Source organism: Salvelinus fontinalis, chromosome 4, assembly GCF_029448725.1.
Source record: "Salvelinus fontinalis isolate EN_2023a chromosome 4, ASM2944872v1, whole genome shotgun sequence".
Classification (NCBI taxonomy): Eukaryota; Metazoa; Chordata; class Actinopteri; order Salmoniformes; family Salmonidae; genus Salvelinus; species Salvelinus fontinalis.
Window position 1 is genome coordinate 56,773,408 of NC_074668.1, and position 18,013 is coordinate 56,791,420.

At 42.6% G+C, this 18,013-nt stretch overlaps 3 protein-coding genes across 4 annotated transcripts; 2 read left to right on the top strand and 1 right to left on the bottom strand.

The window, feature by feature from the left end:
* Positions 1-1,347: 1,347 nt before the first annotated feature.
* LOC129852799 (cortexin domain-containing 1 protein-like) lies at positions 1,348-3,739 on the top strand. The gene has a single exon (XM_055918453.1). It carries the CDS (start codon positions 1,432-1,434, stop codon positions 1,612-1,614), a length of 183 nt encoding a protein of 60 aa, XP_055774428.1. The 5' UTR covers positions 1,348-1,431; the 3' UTR covers positions 1,615-3,739.
* A 133-nt stretch (positions 3,740-3,872) lies between these two features.
* Positions 3,873-8,343, top strand: LOC129854032 (hereditary hemochromatosis protein homolog). 2 transcript variants are annotated; one of them, XM_055920638.1, is made up of 2 exons: positions 3,873-6,612; positions 6,707-8,343. In XM_055920638.1, the coding sequence occupies exons 1-2, from the start codon at positions 6,555-6,557 to the stop codon at positions 7,726-7,728; spliced, it is 1,080 nt and encodes a 359-aa protein (XP_055776613.1). In that variant the 5' UTR covers positions 3,873-6,554; the 3' UTR covers positions 7,729-8,343. The 2 variants fall into 2 exon arrangements, with proteins under 2 accessions (XP_055776613.1, XP_055776614.1); XM_055920639.1 differs by lacking the exon at positions 3,873-6,612 and having other exon boundaries at positions 6,953-7,041; positions 7,203-8,343.
* Positions 8,344-11,280: 2,937 nt separating this feature from the next.
* LOC129854033 (fumarylacetoacetase-like) lies at positions 11,281-16,647 on the bottom strand (the record flags this gene model as incomplete). Its single annotated transcript, XM_055920640.1, is given in 3 exon segments — positions 11,281-12,157; positions 14,586-14,703; positions 16,546-16,647. Coding segments are annotated over 3 exon segments (291 nt in total), but the record flags the coding sequence as incomplete, so codon positions are not given.
* Between the last annotated feature and the right edge of the window lie 1,366 nt (positions 16,648-18,013).

The window sequence follows — 18,013 nt, forward strand, 5'->3', positions numbered from 1 at the left end:
CTATACCATCTACTGCATCTTGCCTATGCCATTCGGCCATCGCTCATCCATATATTTTTATGTACATATTCTTATTCATTCCTTTACACTTGTGTGTATAAGGTAGTTGTTGTGAAACTGTTAGATTACTTGTTAGATATTACTGCACGGTCGGAACTAGAAGCACAAGCATTTCGCTACACTCTCGTTAACATCTGCTAACCATGTGTATGTGACAAATAAAATTAGATTTGAAGCGGTACCGGAGGTCCAAAAGGCTTCTTAACAGCTTCTACCCCCAAGCCATAAGACTCCTGAACAGCTAATCAAATGGCTACACAGACTATTTGTATTGACCCCCCCACCCCCAGTTTTACACTGCTGCTACTCTGTTTATTATCTATGCATAGTCACTTTACATTTACCTACACATACACATTACCTCAACTAACCGGTGCCCCCGCACATTGACTCTGTACCGGTACCCCCTGTATGTAGTCTCGCTACTGTTATTTTACTGCTGCTCTTTAATTATTTGTTATTTTCCTATTTTCTTATTTTTTTGTTCTTATTTTTTAAAACTTCTGTTTATTTTAGTAAATACTTTAACACTTATTTGTTCTTAAAACTGCATTGTTGGTTAAGGGCTTGTAAGCATTTCACTGTAAGGTCTACACCTGTTTGTATTCGGCGCATATGACAAATATAATTTGATTTAAATAAAAATCAACAGTCATTTTGATGTGGTTTATTTATCAGGTACTGTCCTTAAGTCAGAAACTTCCTGTTAGCATTTACTGTCAAAACAACGTAAAGCTTCCTGACTGGCTAGAATTAGTTGGGAATGTCTTTACCATATTCAACTTTTTGCCCTCTGTTTCTGTTCCCCCCTCCTCCCTTTTGTCCATCCTGCCTCCCTTTTCCCCTCCTCCCTCCTTCCTTTTTTCCCCCTCCTGCCTCCTGTTTCCTCCCTTTTCCCCCTCCTGCCTCCTCCCTTTCCCCCACCTGCCTCCTCCCCTTTTGCCCTCCTGTTTCCTCCCTTTTCCCCCTCCTGCCTACTCCCCTTTTGCCCTCCTGCATCCTCCCTTTTCTCCCTACTACTTTCTCCCTTTTCCCCCTCCTGCCTCATCCCTTTTGTCCATCCTGCCTCCCTTTTCCACCTCCTCCCTCCTTCCTTTTCTCCCTGCTGCCTCCTGTTTCCTCCCTTTTTTCCCTCCTGCCTCCTTCCTTTTTGTGACCTCCTGCCTCCTCCCTTTTTGCCCTCCTGCCTCCTCCCTTTTTCCCTCCTGACTCCTCCCTTCTCCCCATCCTGCCTCCTCCCTTTTTTCCCCCTCCTGCCCCCCCCCCCTCCTCCCCCTCCTCCAGAACCATTCTCAGGATGGTAGAGGTGTGTGTGTGTGCGGCGGAGGACAGTGACAACATAGAGACCCAACGACAGCAGCAGCAGCAGGCATGGAGGATGGGGCCACTCCCGACCCAGAATTTGTGGACGTGGACCAGGGCATGACGCTGGCCTGTGTGGCCTTCCTCTGCCTTCTCCTGGTGGCCATGATCATCCGCTGTGCCCGGGTCATCATGGACCCCTACAGCGCTATACCCACCTCCACCTGGGAGGAGCAGCACCTGGATGACTAGCGGGGAACAAGCTGTGCTGTTACACATATAGCCACACCTGTGAGGATGCAGACGCACAGGCACGCAGGGACATGCACATGAACGCAAGCGTGGGTAAACACGCACACGCACAAAAGAAAGGAGAGGAGAAGAGAGGAGAGCTTGACCAGAGAGGAGAGTAGAAGAGAGGAGAAGAGAGTTATGGTCCCAAACAGTAACACTGCTTGTCAACACATCTATTGTCTGGTATCAGTCAGTACTTGAGAAGCGCTGGACAGGGTGACAATCAACCATGGTCTGGACGCGTTACAGTCTGTGTCTACACCTTCACCCTGTAAACTGCTTCCTGTACATACTAGGCAATACTGGTCATGATGATGAAGGGAAAGACTATTTAGTACTTTAGGACTTTTTTCAGTTAATTTATTGATCTTACAAAAACATCTGAAGTTTTGTACATTTTATATGGAAAATAACAATGACTTTGTCTACATAATAGTATTGCTCATGAAACAGGGCCTGTGTTTTTCAGCTTATCGACTAATAAGGCTCAGAGAAACTTTATCCATGCGTCTTGTCTGAAAATGTGTGTCAGGCAACAGCATGGAAAAGCAGTGGGGAATGAATGTCATCTGTTACAGTCTATACACACACACACACACACACACACACACACACACACACACACACACACACACACACACATACATACACACACACACACACACACACGTCTTGTCTGAAAATGTTTGTCAGGCAACAGCAGTGGGGAATTAATGTCATCTGTTACAGTCTATACACACACACACACACACACACACACACACACACACACACACACACACACACACACACACACACACACACACACACACACACACACACACACACACACACACACACACACACGTCTTGTCTGAAAATGTTAGTCAGGCAACAGCATGGCAAAGCAGTGGGGAATTAATGTCATCTGTTACAGTCTACACACACTCTTCCAGTTATATATCATCCTTGTTTGTGCCTGCTGTCGGCCCATTAGCTTGAGCACAAAACGGTTATGTTGGTCTAGTATTTCTATGTTCTGTTATGATGACTTATGTCTCTAGCCAGTGCATTTATTACTTGTGAAACGATTCTCTTGCATGTTATGAAGTGCCTCAGCTGACACCACAGAATAGCCAAGTTTGGCTGAATTCCAAATCAACTCCTCCCCTCTATTCTATAGAAAGCTGTGAGCAATAGGGTGAATATTCCTCCTAGCCAATCAGAAGGCAAGATAAAGCAAGGCAATCACCATGATATGTGATTTAACCTGTCCGATGCGTTCATCGGTGCAAAGGGGGTAGAGGGGCGAGGGACTAGGGTCGGTTTGGATTTGAGCAGATTATTGACAAGTGTTAACTGGCAAATTAGCGGCAGGTAATGATTTGATATGAACCCAGATTGTGCTACATTTAGCCTGTCTATAATAAAGATGATTATGAATGACAAAAACCCTCTTTTGGATGAGCGAGTTGTCTTGGTGTGAGATTGTAATTAGCTGTAAATGAAAACCTAACGGAATCTAATCTTACATGATCTCGTACACGTAATTGGGTCGTGTGGAAAGCCTGATGACATCTCAGTGTTCACTCTCTAAAGTGTTCACCCACGGGTAACTCTCTAAAGTGTTCACCCACGGGTAACTCTCTAAAGTGTTCACCCACTGGTAACTCTCTAAAGTGTTCACCCACAGGTAACTCTCTGAAGTGTTCACCCACGGGTAACTCTCTAAGTTCTCTAAGGGCCATTCTCATCAACCCCTATTTCATATAGAAGACTTAGAAATAGTTAGTGTGCTGCTACCGTTTTGAATTCCGTGTTGCAGCTCGAGTCCAACTCACCACACTATTGGTATGACACCCAAATGGCACTCTATTCCCTATTTAGTGCACTACTTTTAACCAGCGCCCTATGGTCATGGGTATAATAATGATAATAAGGTGCCATTTGGGACAAATCCTTGATGTAAAATCTCGACAATCTTGAGGTTTCAAGGTTAGGTCCACTGTCTGCAAACAGACCAGCTAATACATATGAGCATTATGCTAATCAGGTTAAATTAGAATAAAATAAAGTTTCAGGAAATAAATGTTCCTCAGGGAGACAGGCTGTCATGTAGATGGTCTAACTCCTTTTAGGATAAATCTCCCTCCCTCCCTCCCTCCCTCCCTCCCTCCCTCCCTCCCTCTGTTTTTCTAAGCCTGTTTCTCTCCACAGCAGAATGAGGCCTCCAGCTCTGACACTCAGTGTGTTGTAAAGGTCGGAGTTGTTCTCGTGTTGAACATGCTTTCAGGGGCACAAGTACAACATTCATAACATTCAGCATGCGTGTGTTACTCCGTCATTGTATCTGATGCTTACAGTTTTCTTTCACACCTTGCTCCTTCCCCCTTGACTCTCCCTTCTCCTCCCCTCCTCTCCTCCTCCTCTCCTCCTTCCCCCTTGACTCTCCCTTCTCCTCCCCACCTCTTCCTCCCCTCCTCCCCTTCTGTAGGAGAGCAAACAGTTGTCCCTTCAGTCGTCCTCGTGAAACCCCAATCTCTCTCCCTCCTGTACTCCCTGTTCACCCACGGCTGCGTGGCCACGCATGACTCCAGGACTTAAAATGGTCCACACAAACGCACACAGTCATGAAGAAGACGTGACCGCGCCTCTTCCCCTCAGGAGGTAGAAAGTATTTGGTATGGACCCTCAAATCATCAAAAAGTTCTACAGCTGCACCACTGAGAGCATCTTGACTGGCTGTACGGTACCAGTGCATCAAGTCTGACACCAACAGTCTCCTGAACAGCTTCTACCCCCAAGCCATTAGACTGCTAAATCGCTAACAAAATGGCTACACGGACTATCTGAATTGACCCTTTTATTTTATTTTTGCACTGACTATGCACACTCACAGGACTCCACACACACGCGCACGCGCACGCGCACGCGCACACGCACACGCACACGCACACGCACACGCACACACACACACACACACACAGTATACCTGCACATTGTAAAGATAGTATTGGCACTGACCCTGTATATAGCTTACTTACTTACTTACTTACTTGTGATTTTTTGATCTACTTTACTTTATAGTACTACTGATATTGATTAATGCATTGTTGGGAAAGAGTTCGCCAAGAAAGGCATTTCACTGTACTTGTTCACGTGACACTATAACTTGAAACTTGAAACACACACACACAGTCACACCAGCCAGCTGAATCTCACAAGCCTTTATTCTAGAACACACTGCGCGATCCCATTTTATACGAAGGCAAACGAGTGACATCTCACGACACACAGAGACACCATCGTTTTAGGGCTTAACCTTCCTCCTATCTTCCCCATATCTCACACTCAGGTGTGAAATTGCCCTCAAACACAAAGACAGAATCAAACCATGTCAAACGGCTGGGGGAAGGAGGAGAGATCTGACGTTGGAAATCCCTGTGGTTTTCCGAGCAAGGAGGAATGAGGAATAAGTTTAGCTAATTAGCGTGTCGGTTCAGCCGCCCAGGGAAATGACTCCACTTGAACCCATCACTAGTCTTCTGCTACAGTCAGAGAATAGTTTCCCTGGCATTGAAATTGTTTTTATTAGCTTGTCTTGGCTCTGCTTACGTTTGCAAAATTCTGGTAAATTTCCCAAAATTGCCAGGTTTTCCAGAAATCCTGGTTGGAAGATTTCCGGAATCAGGAGGGAATAAGAAGGAATCCTCCAAACACTCTTTCTGGTAAACATGGGAATTCTGGGAAAGTTTGTGGAATTTTGCAACACTAAATCTGTTAGAATGTCTGTTTTCTACCACTACTTAGTTGTTGAAAAGTCTATTATAAAAGTCTAGGGTTGGAAAGTTATAGGAACTAAACTTAAGCAATACCTACAATAAACTGTATTTGGTTGTACTTTTATATGAACAGCTGCTGTTTTTATAATGTGTATGGTAATATAATTCATACATCATTTATTGTCACCCTGCCATTTTAAAACTAAAGATGGCTACTGTAATATCCATCCAAAAGCACAAACAACCTAAACTAACTGGTTCAAAGTCCCCATTTCAAAGCACAATATCTAATGGTGGTTAATATTTGACCAGCTGTATTGGAAACTGATCTTTTCCACAAGTCTTTTCAAGTCCAGAGTGGCCCCAAAACTTTCCCTTCCTTTTTCTGTTTCGTTGATTTAAAGGCAACGGTCAGTCATTTTATTGGCAAAGTGCTCCACATCTTACTTAGCCTCTTATAGAAGTTTGTTTGGATTGTAAATTGTGTTCAGAAGGTGGCATTAAAATTCACATTCCTGCACACACACCCTGAGAGGAGACGGGGAGGGAGGAGTGAGTGTGTGTGTGTATGAGGAGAGCTGGACAGGCCGTAGGAAAACAGAGCGAGGGGCAGACTTAGCAGGCTAATGCACACACACTCTGAGAGGAGACGGGGAGGGAGGAGTGAATGTGTGTGTATGAGGAGAGCTGGACAGGCAGTAGGAAAACAGAGCGAGGGGCAGACTTAGCAGGCTAATGCACACAAGTGCAAGTGAACACAAGCCACACACATGCTGCACACTCTAGCACCAATGTGTATCACAGACAGACAGACAGAAAATGAACATGATCACACACACAAGCACACATTCAGGTCTAAGGATTTCACTGAACGTTATTTGTAATTAATTTATGCTGTCATCTGATTGGTGTTTGGCTGTGTGTGCAACATGCAACATGACTCACCCTCACCCTCTTCCTCATTCCACCCTCAGCTTCATTTGGTCTTAAATTTCCACCTTCACTTCTTTGACTCGTTCAACAACATTAAAGTACCTTACCTTGTTTAGACAAGTGAAAAGGAAAGTCTGTCAGACACTTCAGAGCTAGAAACCTGCTACGTGAGGCGACTGGAAAAGTAGTGAACATTTCTAAATCATGGGCAAACTGTCTGTCCTTTTATTTGTTCATTCGTTTTCCACCATTGTCAACTCAGGTAAGATGGATTTAACTTTCTTTCATAACTCATTTAATGATTTGTTATGTTATAAAAATATCCTTATCTGTGTATAATATCACTCCTCTACCAGGTTCAGGATCACATTCTCTGTGGGTACTTGCAACATATATAAGCGGAGAGACGCCTTTCCCTGAGTTTACAGTTGTGGTGATGTTGGATGATGTTCAAGTGGCTTACTATGACTCCAACATAAAACACTTCATCTACAGGGTAAATAACACCCCTAACAAAATACATGATAACGAAGCTCAGGACGGAGCTTATATACTTGGAATGATGTACAACAACATGAAAGAGAGATCATTTAACCTAAAGCACCACTTCAACCTCACAAAAGGTGTTCAAGTTCAGCAAAGAATGTCTGGCTGTGAGATTTTGGACAATGGTGAACCGGTCATGTTCATGGTAAAGGACACTTTCAATGCCATCTATACAGATCAAATGGTATATTACAACATGACACATTTTATATATGATGCTGGGAAACTACTACTAGGATGGGATGGGATGAGGCGAGCATTTGAAAGAGTACTATTTGAGAATGTTCACCTTCCCATTTGCATCAGAACACTGAAGACATTTCTGAAGAGAGAGAAGAACATTGTGATGCGTAAAGTTCCTCCCAGACTCAGGTTGATAAAGAAAGAGGTTTCTGGAGGGTTTCAGGTGAGCTGCCTGGCGTTTGATTTCTACCCCCGCCACATCAACCTGACCCTGCTGAGAGACGGCCAGCCAGTGGCAGAACAGGAGCTGACAGGGGGGGAGCTGCTGCCTAGTGGAGATGGGACCTACCAGCTGAGGAAGAGTCTGGAGGTCAGTACTGAGGAGCTAAAGAAGAGACACGACTACACCTGTACTGCCTCTCACCTCAGTCTGGACAACAAGCTGGATGTCAGTTGGGAGTCTGGGGCAGAGAGAGTTCACCTGTCCACCCTCTCAGTTCTACTGGTGATGCTGCTGATTGTTATTCTATTGGCCATTTTCATTTGTGTCAAAAGGAGGAGGAGTAACACTGCCTCCCAGCTGAAACTTGCCAACGTTGATGCAAACGTATCAGAGGAAATAAACCTTTCTTCAGATTCTGAGACCTAAAACATTTTTGGGACACTGATGCAACTTTGTCAATTCAGCTCAATTCACAATGAAAATATGACTGCCAGAGCAACTATCAGAGTAGACACAAAATGTACGAATGATTCTGTTATTGTCAGTCAATCTTCTCTTCCTCTCAACAACGGACTGTAAAGGATCAGTTTGGGGAGACTGTTGACAATTGTACCCTGATGAAGACAGCTTGCCTGTCGAAACGTTGGTAATTAAATATTTTTGCATCTGAGCTCCTAGAGTGTGCGGCTCTCCTTTATTTTCTAGTTTTCTACTCCGCTAGCCAGCACCTCGCCTACATAGGTGTGCGTTTCTTTTTTCTTCGAGACTGTTGACAATAACAAATATCGGGGCATTATAAGTCCAGATCTGTAATTTCTAATCATGAATATTCATTAATTTCAGAATGTACTCTATATCTGTGCTGTATTAGCTGATATCCAGTATCTTAACCAGAAGGAGAATCATGTGATCATGTGTGTGAGGTCTGTTTATTATTGGAATGACTTTACAGTGTCTCTGTTTTGTATTGTATGTAGTGTATGTTCATCATTACTGCACAATAATACATTTATTACAGACAATAAACTGTAGCCTAATCGATTAATGGATTGATTCATGCCTACATTTCCACTTCAAGTTTGGACCACAACAATAAACAGATGTTGAATATAAGATCTAGTTTAACTATTATTTTATGATGAACACTGAATGGTACATCAAAAGGCTGCAAAGCCAACGTCTCCATTCCACATTTTAAATAAGTATCCTTCCGTGTTACCTGCTTCCTAATGAGACCAGATAGGTTAGAACCTAGGTCTCCTGCACACCACGATACTGTGTTATCCCTATGAGCTAAATCCTACAACCCCTGACAACATTCCTAAACTTGCTGTCTTGCTGCAATTTTAGATATAAAAGAAACATCTGCATATTATCTACATTTCATTAATGACATAAAGGGCATGTGCACAAAGTCTGTGATCCAAATGGCACCCTAAACCCTATATAGTGCATTATGGGCCCTGGTTAAAAGTAGTGCATTATGTAGGGAATAGGGTGCCATTTGGGGCGTAGCCATATTTACTGGCTTTAGTCAAATACGTTTCCCAGGTCTGCAGACTCCAGTGTTTTACCATTAAAAATCCTAAAGGTAGAAAAAAAGCTTAATTGTCTTTGTCTTGGAGACTGATGCCTCATAAAGAGTAAATGCCATTTGTCAATCTGAAATGAGTCAGAGTTAGTGCTTCTACCCTTTTCCAAATCAAGTATTGTTCATTGTGAAACTTGCCTGGTTGTCGTTCATACTTCCTGAAATTGCACTGAGGCACAAAATAACCCAAAATATCCATATCTGACACACACACGGGCACACAGTCACACACACAAGCAGGGACGGACAGACTTGGAGGTCGGGGGCCCCTAGATTAGCTTTAAAACTAGCTTTAAAACTGCAACATAAAAACTAGCTTTAAAACTGCAACATTTTCTTTTAGCCTCATGACAAAATGTGTAGAATAGCATTATAAAACTGCAAAATGTCTCTGCACCATGGCAAAATGTGTTGAAATGTAGGAAGTTAGCTGATTCCTCTCCCCTCTATCTTTTGCCATTTATTTGGATCTCAATCCTGATACAATTCGGCTCTACATGTGACCTCGGTCTGACGCTCAAATCTGTTTTTTATTCTGCTCTGAAGTGTTTGTTCATGACCTGCCATTACCATGACAACCACGGTCAGAATTTGAAGGAACAGTGACAGGAAATGAGCATTGCATCTGTGTGCTACTACAGAGGCTACATCATGAATGCACAAATCTGATATGGGGGGAAAAACAGAACTGGGTTCTTCAGGTGGTGGTGTAAACATAGCCATGGAGAGTTCAATAAATCCCCCCCCAAAATAATATAAAGGCTTGCTAAAGTGCTACAATTCAGCATTTTGACGTCTCTCCGTCAAACATGTGTCACTTCTAGGACGATTTCAACCCATTTAACCCCAATGTCTCCCAATTTTTATCATCATTGTAAAGCCCTAGCTAGTCAAAGGAACAAAATAAGCTTCCATTCCCTGTCAAAAAAACACGCTTCCATTACCCCTGTCAACAAAACACGCTTCCATTACCCCTGTCAACAAAACAAGCTTCCATTACCCCTGTCAACAAAACAAGCTTCCATTACCCCTGTCAACAAAACAAGCTTCCATTACCCCTGTCAACAAAACAAGCTTCCATTACCCCTGTCAACAAAACAAGCTTCCATTACCCCTGTCAACAAAACAAGCTTCCATTACCCCTGTCAACAAAACAAGCTTCCATTACCCCTGTCAACAAAACAAGCTTCCATTACCCCTGTCAACAAAACAAGCTTCCATTACCCCTGTCAACAAAACAAGCTTCCATTACCCCTGTCAACAAAACAAGCTTCCATTACCCCTGTCAACAAAACAAGCTTCCATTACCCCTGTCAACAAAACAAGCTTCCATTTCCCCTGTCAACAAAACAAGCTTCCATTACCCCTGTCAACAAAACAAGCTTCCATTACCCCTGTCAACAAAACAAGCTTCCATTACCCCTGTCAACAAAACAAGCTTCCATTACCCCTGTCAACAAAACAAGCTTCCATTACTCCTGTCAACAAAACAAGCTTCCGTTACCCCTGTCAACAAAACAAGCTTCCGTTACCCCTGTCAACAAAACAATCTTCCGTTCCCCCTGTCAACAAAACAAGCTTATGTTCCCCCTGTCAACAAAACAAGCTTCTGTTCCCCCTGTCAACAAAACAAGCTTCCATTACCCCTGTCAACAAAACAAGCTTCCATTACCCCTGTCAACAAAACAAGCTTCCATTACCCCTGTCAACAAAACAAGCTTCCATTACCCCTGTCAACAAAACAAGCTTCCATTACCCCTGTCAACAAAACAAGCTTCCATTACCCCTGTCAACAAAACAAGCTTCCATTACTCCTGTCAACAAAACAAGCTTCCATTATCCCTGTCAACAAAACAAGCTTCCATTACCCCTGTCAACAAAACAAGCTTCCATTACCCCTGTCAACAAAACAAGCTTCCATTACCCCTGTCAACAAAACAAGCTTCCATTCCCCCTGTCAACAAAACAAGCTTCCATTCCCCCTGTCAACAAAACAAGCTTCCATTCCCCCTGTCAACAAAACAAGTTTCCATTACCCCTGTCAACAAAACAAGCTTCCATTACCCCTGTCAACAAAACAAGCTTCCATTACCCCTGTCAACAAAACAAGCTTCCATTACCCGTGTCAACAAAACAAGCTTCCATTACCCCTGTCAACAAAACAAGCTTCCATTACCCCTGCCAGAAGGGGATTTAAGGCTAATTTAAGAATAAATAGTTAACCCTGTTACTTAATTTAGCACTTCATAGGCACTTACTATATAGTCTGTTGACCAAGTTACACTTGGTGGAACGACCCTTTAAAAGGATAGCTAAAACTGTCTGGTGAGAGAGAGTGAGATAGAGATGCTGAATTAATTCTAATCAAGCCAAAAATGTAAAAAATACACATGAATACAGCTTTATTGATTAGATATGCCAACAACATAGTAAAATAATATTACAGATATTTCCTAAAAGAGAACGCCAGGCCTGACTCGTGAGGTAAGGGGTACTAGACAGTGGGCAATATATTCATGGTGCAACAATATTCAAATCTGTGCAAAGGAATCTGTTTTAATATGCCACTTCAGCAAAGTGCAAAATAAAAAGGTAACTATATTTATGAATCGCTCAGTTAATTAAACTCTAGTTAAATAATCACCTTTTCATAACGCACATTGTTCAAGAAAAGTGTCAAATTAAATTATACTGCCAGATTATAATGCATTTTATGGTACTTTTGCACAGATTTTACCTACAGTATTTTACACCATAAAGATGTCACTCAGTAAGTCAATAGGATGAAGACAAAACACAAAGTCACAGGAGGGTTTAAACATCTATAGTTTTTAGATGTCAGGTCCCAAACCACATAGTTACAGGAGGGTTTAGACATCTATAGTTTTTAGATGTCAGGTCCCAAACCACATAGTTACAGGAGGGTTTAAACATCTATAGTTTTTAGATGTCAGGTCCCAAACCACATAGTTACAACATTATGGAATATAACACTGCTTTTGGCAACAATACTTTAGAATGATAAACCATAATCCTCAATGAAAATTTAAAGGGTCAATCCTGGATTGGTACGTACATCCATCCGACTGATTTGTTGTATTTAAAATCCCGGATTGTCCCTTTTAAAGGACTTCAGTAACAACATTACTCCCCCCAGGATGGAAGAGACATTGAGGGTGGATGATTGTCAAGGTTACAGGGCTGGTAGAATGGTCCCCGCACACGGTCCGAAACCCACCCTATACCCACTCCCCTCACAGTAACCTAGAGAGAGAGAGGGAGATGAGAGAGAGAGGGGAAAATAAATTAAAGGACAACACAGACCAACAGGAACGTCGGAACGTGTGTGTGTGTGTGTGTGTGTGTGTGTGTGTGTGTGTGTGTGTGTGTGAACGGTGGCTAATAGAAGCTGTGGTCACTAACACACAGGAGACAGACCGAGGTTCAAATAGGGTTGAAGTTCCTGATGGGAGGGGTTTGCACTCCTGAGAATATTCCATTGTTCCATTAAGACTTCTAAGCTCAATCCAGTTTAAGTATTTATTAGAATACTAATATTAGAAGAAAGAAAAACTAACACCATACTCTACATGCCTTCCCTAACACTTCCTCTTTCCTGACTAGGACTGATGTAGCTGATAGCTGCTTTATTGAGGAGTGTTCTACTCACAATGACATGTGGTTGTCTAACCTAGCGAACATAAGTTACTATAATAATAATGAATGCCATTTAGCAGACACTTTTATGCAAAGCCACTTACAGTCATGTGTGCATAAATTATATTTATGGGAGGTCCCGGGAATCAAACCCTGAATCCTGGCAATAGAAGTGCCATGCTCTACCAACTGAGCAAGACAGTTCAATTGTTGAATGCACTGACTGTCTGCTAAATGACCAAAAGGTTTATCTAAACAACAACAGAGTTGTATCATGGTTTCTGTAGAGGTTCTGTCTGTAACAGTGTTTGTACAGAGCTCAGTAAGGTTGTATCATGGTTTTTGTAGTGGTTCTGTCTGTAACAGTGTTTGTAGAGAGCTCAGTAAGGTTGTATCATGGTTTCTGTAGAGGTTCTGTCTGTAACAGTGTTTGTAGAGAGCTCAGTAAGGTTGTATCATGGTTTCTGTAGAGGTTCTGTCTGTAACAGTGTTTGTAGAGAGCTCAGCAAGGTTGTATCATGGTATCTGTAGAGGTTCTGTCTGTAACAGTGTTTGTAGAGAGCTCAGTAAGGTTGTATCATGGTTTCTGTAGAGGTTCTGTCTGTAACAGTGTTTGTAGAGAGCTCAGTAAGGTTGTATCATGGTATCTGTAGAGGTTCTGTCTGTAACAGTGTTTGTAGAGAGCTCAGTAAGGTTGTATCATGGTTTCTGTAGTGGTTCTGTCTGTAACAGTGTTTGTAGAGAGCTCAGTAAGGTTGTATCATGGTTTCTGTAGAGGTTCTGTCTGTAACAGTGTTTGTAGAGAGCTCAGTAAGGTTGTATCATGGTATCTGTAGAGGTTCTGTCTGTAACAGTGTTTGTAGAGAGCTCAGTAAGGTTGTATCATGGTTTCTGTAGAGGTTCTGTCTGTAACAGTGTTTGTAGAGAGCTCAGTAAGGTTGTATCATGGTTTCTGTAGTGGTTCTGTCTGTAACAGTGTTTGTAGAGAGCTCAGTAAGGTTGTATCATGGTATCTGTAGAGGTTCTGTCTGTAACAGTGTTTGTAGAGAGCTCAGTAAGGTTGTATCATGGTTTCTGTAGAGGTTCTGTCTGTAACAGTGTTTGTAGAGAGCTCAGTAAGGTTGTATCATGGTATCTGTAGAGGTTCTGTCTGTAACAGTGTTTGTAGAGAGCTCAGTAAGGTTGTATCATGGTTTCTGTAGTGGTTCTGTCTGTAACAGTGTTTGTAGAGAGCTCAGTAAGGTTGTATCATGGTTTCTGTAGTGGTTCTGTCTGTAACAGTGTTTGTACAGAGCTCAGTAAGGTTGTATCATGGTTTCTGTAGAGGTTCTGTCTGTAACAGTGTTTGTACAGAGCTCAGTAAGGTTGTATCATGGTTTCTGTAGAGGTTCTGTCTGTAACAGTGTTTGTAGAGAGCTCAGTAAGGTTGTATCATGGTTTCTGTAGAGGTTCTGTCTGTAACAGTGTTTGTAGAGAGCTCAGTAAGGTTGTATCATGGTTTCTGTAGAGGTTCTGTCTGTAACAGTGTTTGTAGAGAGCTCAGTAAGGTTGTATCATGGTTTCTGTAGAGGTTCTGTCTGTAACAGTGTTTGTAGAGAGCTCAGTAAGGTTGTATCATGGTATCTGTAGTGGTTCTGTCTAACAGTGTTTGTAGAGAGCTCAGTAAGGTTGTATCATGGTATCTGTAGAGGTTCTGTCTGTAACAGTGTTTGTAGAGAGCTCAGTAAGGTTGTATCATGGTATCTGTAGAGGTTCTGTCTGTAACAGTGTTTGTAGAGAGCTCAGTAAGGTTGTATCATGGTTTCTGTAGTGGTTCTGTCTGTAACAGTGTTTGTACAGAGCTCAGTAAGGTTGTATCATGGTTTCTGTAGTGGTTCTGTCTGTAACAGTGTTTGTACAGAGCTCAGTAAGGTTGTATCATGGTTTCTGTAGTGGTTCTGTCTGTAACAGTGTTTGTAGAGAGCTCAGTAAGGTTGTATCATGGTATCTGTAGAGGTTCTGTCTGTAACAGTATGTATAATAGGGTTCCACTCACCTGTAAGAGTGACCTCGTCTCCATCCTTTAGGAAGGTTCTTGTCTCTCCTCCTCCCAGGTCCACAGTCTTAGAACCCTTCCATGACAACTCCAACATAGAACCAAAACTGTCTGGATCCTACACACAGAGAGAGAGAGAAACAAACACACACACACACACACACACACACACACACACACACACACACACACACACACACACACACACACACACACACACACACACACACACACACACACACACACAGAGAGAGAGAGAAAGGCAGACAGAGAGAGAGAGACACACAGAGAGAGAGAGAGAGAGTGAGTCAGGAGAGAGAGACACAGAGAGAGAGAGACACACACACACACACACACAGACAGAGACAGAGACAGAGAGAGAGACACAGAGAGAGAGACACACAGAGAGAGAGACACAGAGAGAGAGAGAGACACAGAGAGATACAGAGAGAGAGAGAGAGACAGAAAGTCAATACTGAATCAACAACAACAACTCATCAGAACATACACAGTAAAATGTGAACACATGTAATCACTAATTCAGATAGAAAATGCTCAGACACACACAGAATAACACATACACTACCGTTCAATAGTTTGGGGTCACTTAGAAATGTTTTTGTCCATTAAAATAACATCAAATTGATCAGAAATACATGGTAGACATGGTTAATGTTGTAAATGACTATTGTAGCTGGAAACGGCAGATTTTTTATGGAATATCAACATAGGCCCATTATCAGCAACCATCACTCCTGTGTTCCAATGGCACGTTGTGTTAGCTAATCCAAGTTTATCATTTTAGAAGGTAATTGATCATTAGAAAACCCTTCTGCAATTGTTAGCACAGCTGACAACTGGCCTTCTTTAGACTAGTTGAGTATCTGCAGCATCAGCATTTATGAGTTCGATTACAGGCTCAAAATGGCCAGAAACAAAGACGTTTCTTCTGAAACTCGTCAGTCTATTCTTGTTCTGAGAAATGAAGGCTATTCCATGCGAGAAATTACCAAGAAACTGAAGATCTCGTACAACGCTGTGTATTACTCCCTTCACAGAACAGCGCAAACTGGCTATAACCAGAATAGAAAGAGGACTGGGAGGCCCCGGTGCACAACTGAGCAAGAGGACAAGTACATTAGAGTGTCTAGTTTGAGAAACAACCGCCTCACAAGCCCTCAACTGGCAGTTTCATTAAATAGTACACGCAAAACACCAGTCTCAACGTTAACAGTGAAGAGGCGACTCCGGGATGCTGGCCTTCTAGGCAGAGTTCCAAAGAAAAAGCCATATCTCAGACTGGCCAATAAAAATAAAAGATTAAGATGTGCAACACAGACACTGGACAGACGAATCTAAGTTTGAGGTGTTCAGATCACAAAGAGGAACATTCATGAGACGCAGAAAAAATGAAAAGATGCTGGAGGAGTGCTTGACGCCATCTGTGAAGCATGGTGGAGGCAATGTGATGGTCTGGGGGTGCTTTGGTGGTGGTAAAGTGGGAGATTTGTACAGGGTAAAAGAGATCTTGAAGAAGGAATGTTATCACTCCATTTTGCAACTCCATGCCATACCCTGTGGACGGCACTTAATTTCCTCCTACAACAGGACAATGACCCAAAACACAGCTCCAAACGATGCAAGAACTATTTAGGGAAGAAGCAGTCAGCTGGTATTCTGTCTATAATGGAGTGGCCAACACAGTCACCGGATCTCAACCCTATTGAGCTGTTGTGGGAGCAGCTTGACCGTATGGTACATAAGAAGTGCCCATCAAGCCAATCCAATTTGTGGGAGGTGCTTCAGGAAGCATGGGGTGAAATCTCTTCAGATTACCTCAACAAATTGACAACTAGAATGCCAATTCATTTCATGTATGTTTCATGGAAAACAAGGACATTTCTAAGTGACCCCAAACTTTTGAACGGTAGTGTGTATGCATGCACACACACACACTCACCGGTCCACTGATGGTTCCTGAGGCCAGCAGGTCTCCAGGTCTGACGTTACAGCCGTTGACTGTGTGATGGGCTAACTGCTGCTTCATAGTCCAGTACATATACTGGAGAGAGATGGAGAGAGAGAGAGATAAGTGAGAGGGAAAGAGAGAAATTAGTGAAAAAGAGACACACACACACACACACACACACACCATGTGTATACAATGCTGCACAATTTAAACACTTGCTCCCCAATCCACCCTTGCCCAGAACACATGTCAATATTGGACTATAAAGTGTGCCTTCCTGTATTATACTGATGTTAACATGTTTATTCTATTCTACTGAGCCATTTACTTTATGTTAGTATTCTTATCTTTTATTATTGGTTATTGTTGTTGCATTGTGGAGAAGGAACCTGCAAGGAAGCATTTCATTGGACGGTGTAAACCATGTGTATCCAACATAACTTTAACACACAGAAAGACAGGTAAAAAAGAGACAGTGAGTCAGTCAGAAAGACATCCTGTACCTCATCAGTCAAAGCCATTGGACTAAGAGACTAACCGTTCTCATCAGTCAAAGCCATTGGACTAAGAGACTAACCGTTCTCATCAGTCAAAGCCATTGGACTAAGAGACTAACCGTTCTCATCAGTCAAAGCCATTGGTCTAAGAGACTAACCGTTCTCATCAGTCAAAGCCATTGGACTAAGAGACTAACCGTTCTCATCAGTCAAAGCCATTGGACTAAGAGACTAACCGTTCTCATCAGTCAAAGCCATTGGACTAAGAGACCAACCGTTCTCATCAGTCAAAGCCATTGGACTAAGAGACTAACCGTTCTCATCAGTCAAAGCCATTGGTCTAAGAGACTAACCGTTCTCATCAGTCAAAGCCGTTGGACTAAGAGACTAACCGTTCTCATCAGTCAAAGCCATTGGACTAAGAGACTAACCGTTCTCATCAGTCAAAGCCATTGGACTAAGAGACTAACCGTTCTCATCAGTCAAAGCCATTGGACTAAGAGACTAACCGTTCTCATCAGTCAAAGCCATTGGACTAAGAGACTAACCGTTCTCATCAGTCAAAGCCATTGGACTAAGAGACTAACCGTTCTCATCAGTCAAAGCCATTGGACTAAGAGACTAACCGTTCTCATCAGTCAAAGCCATTGGACTAAGAGACTAACCGTTCTCATCAGTCAAAGCCATTGGACTAAGAGACTAACCGTTCTCATCAGTCAAAGCCATTGGACTAAGAGACTAACCGTTCTCATCAGTCAAAGCCGTTGGACTAAGAGACTAACCGTTCTCATCAGTCAAAGCCGTTGGACTAAGAGACTAACCGTTCTCATCAGTCAAAGCCATTGGACTAAGAGACTAACCGTTCTCATCAGTCAAAGCCATTGGACTAAGAGACTAACCGTTCTCATCAGTCAAAGCCATTGGACTAAGAGACTAACCGTTCTCATCAGTCAAAGCCATTG

Bases quoted from the DNA above. Each gene is read 5' to 3' on its own strand.
- LOC129852799 (XM_055918453.1), top strand. From the start codon at position 1,432: ATGGAGGATGGGGCCACTCCCGACCCAGAATTTGTGGACGTGGACCAG.
- LOC129854032 (XM_055920638.1), top strand. From the start codon at position 6,555: ATGGGCAAACTGTCTGTCCTTTTATTTGTTCATTCGTTTTCCACCATT. The intron at 6,613-6,706 runs GTAAGATGGATT...CTCCTCTACCAG, and splicing joins TTCCACCATTGTCAACTCAG to GTTCAGGATCACATTCTCTG.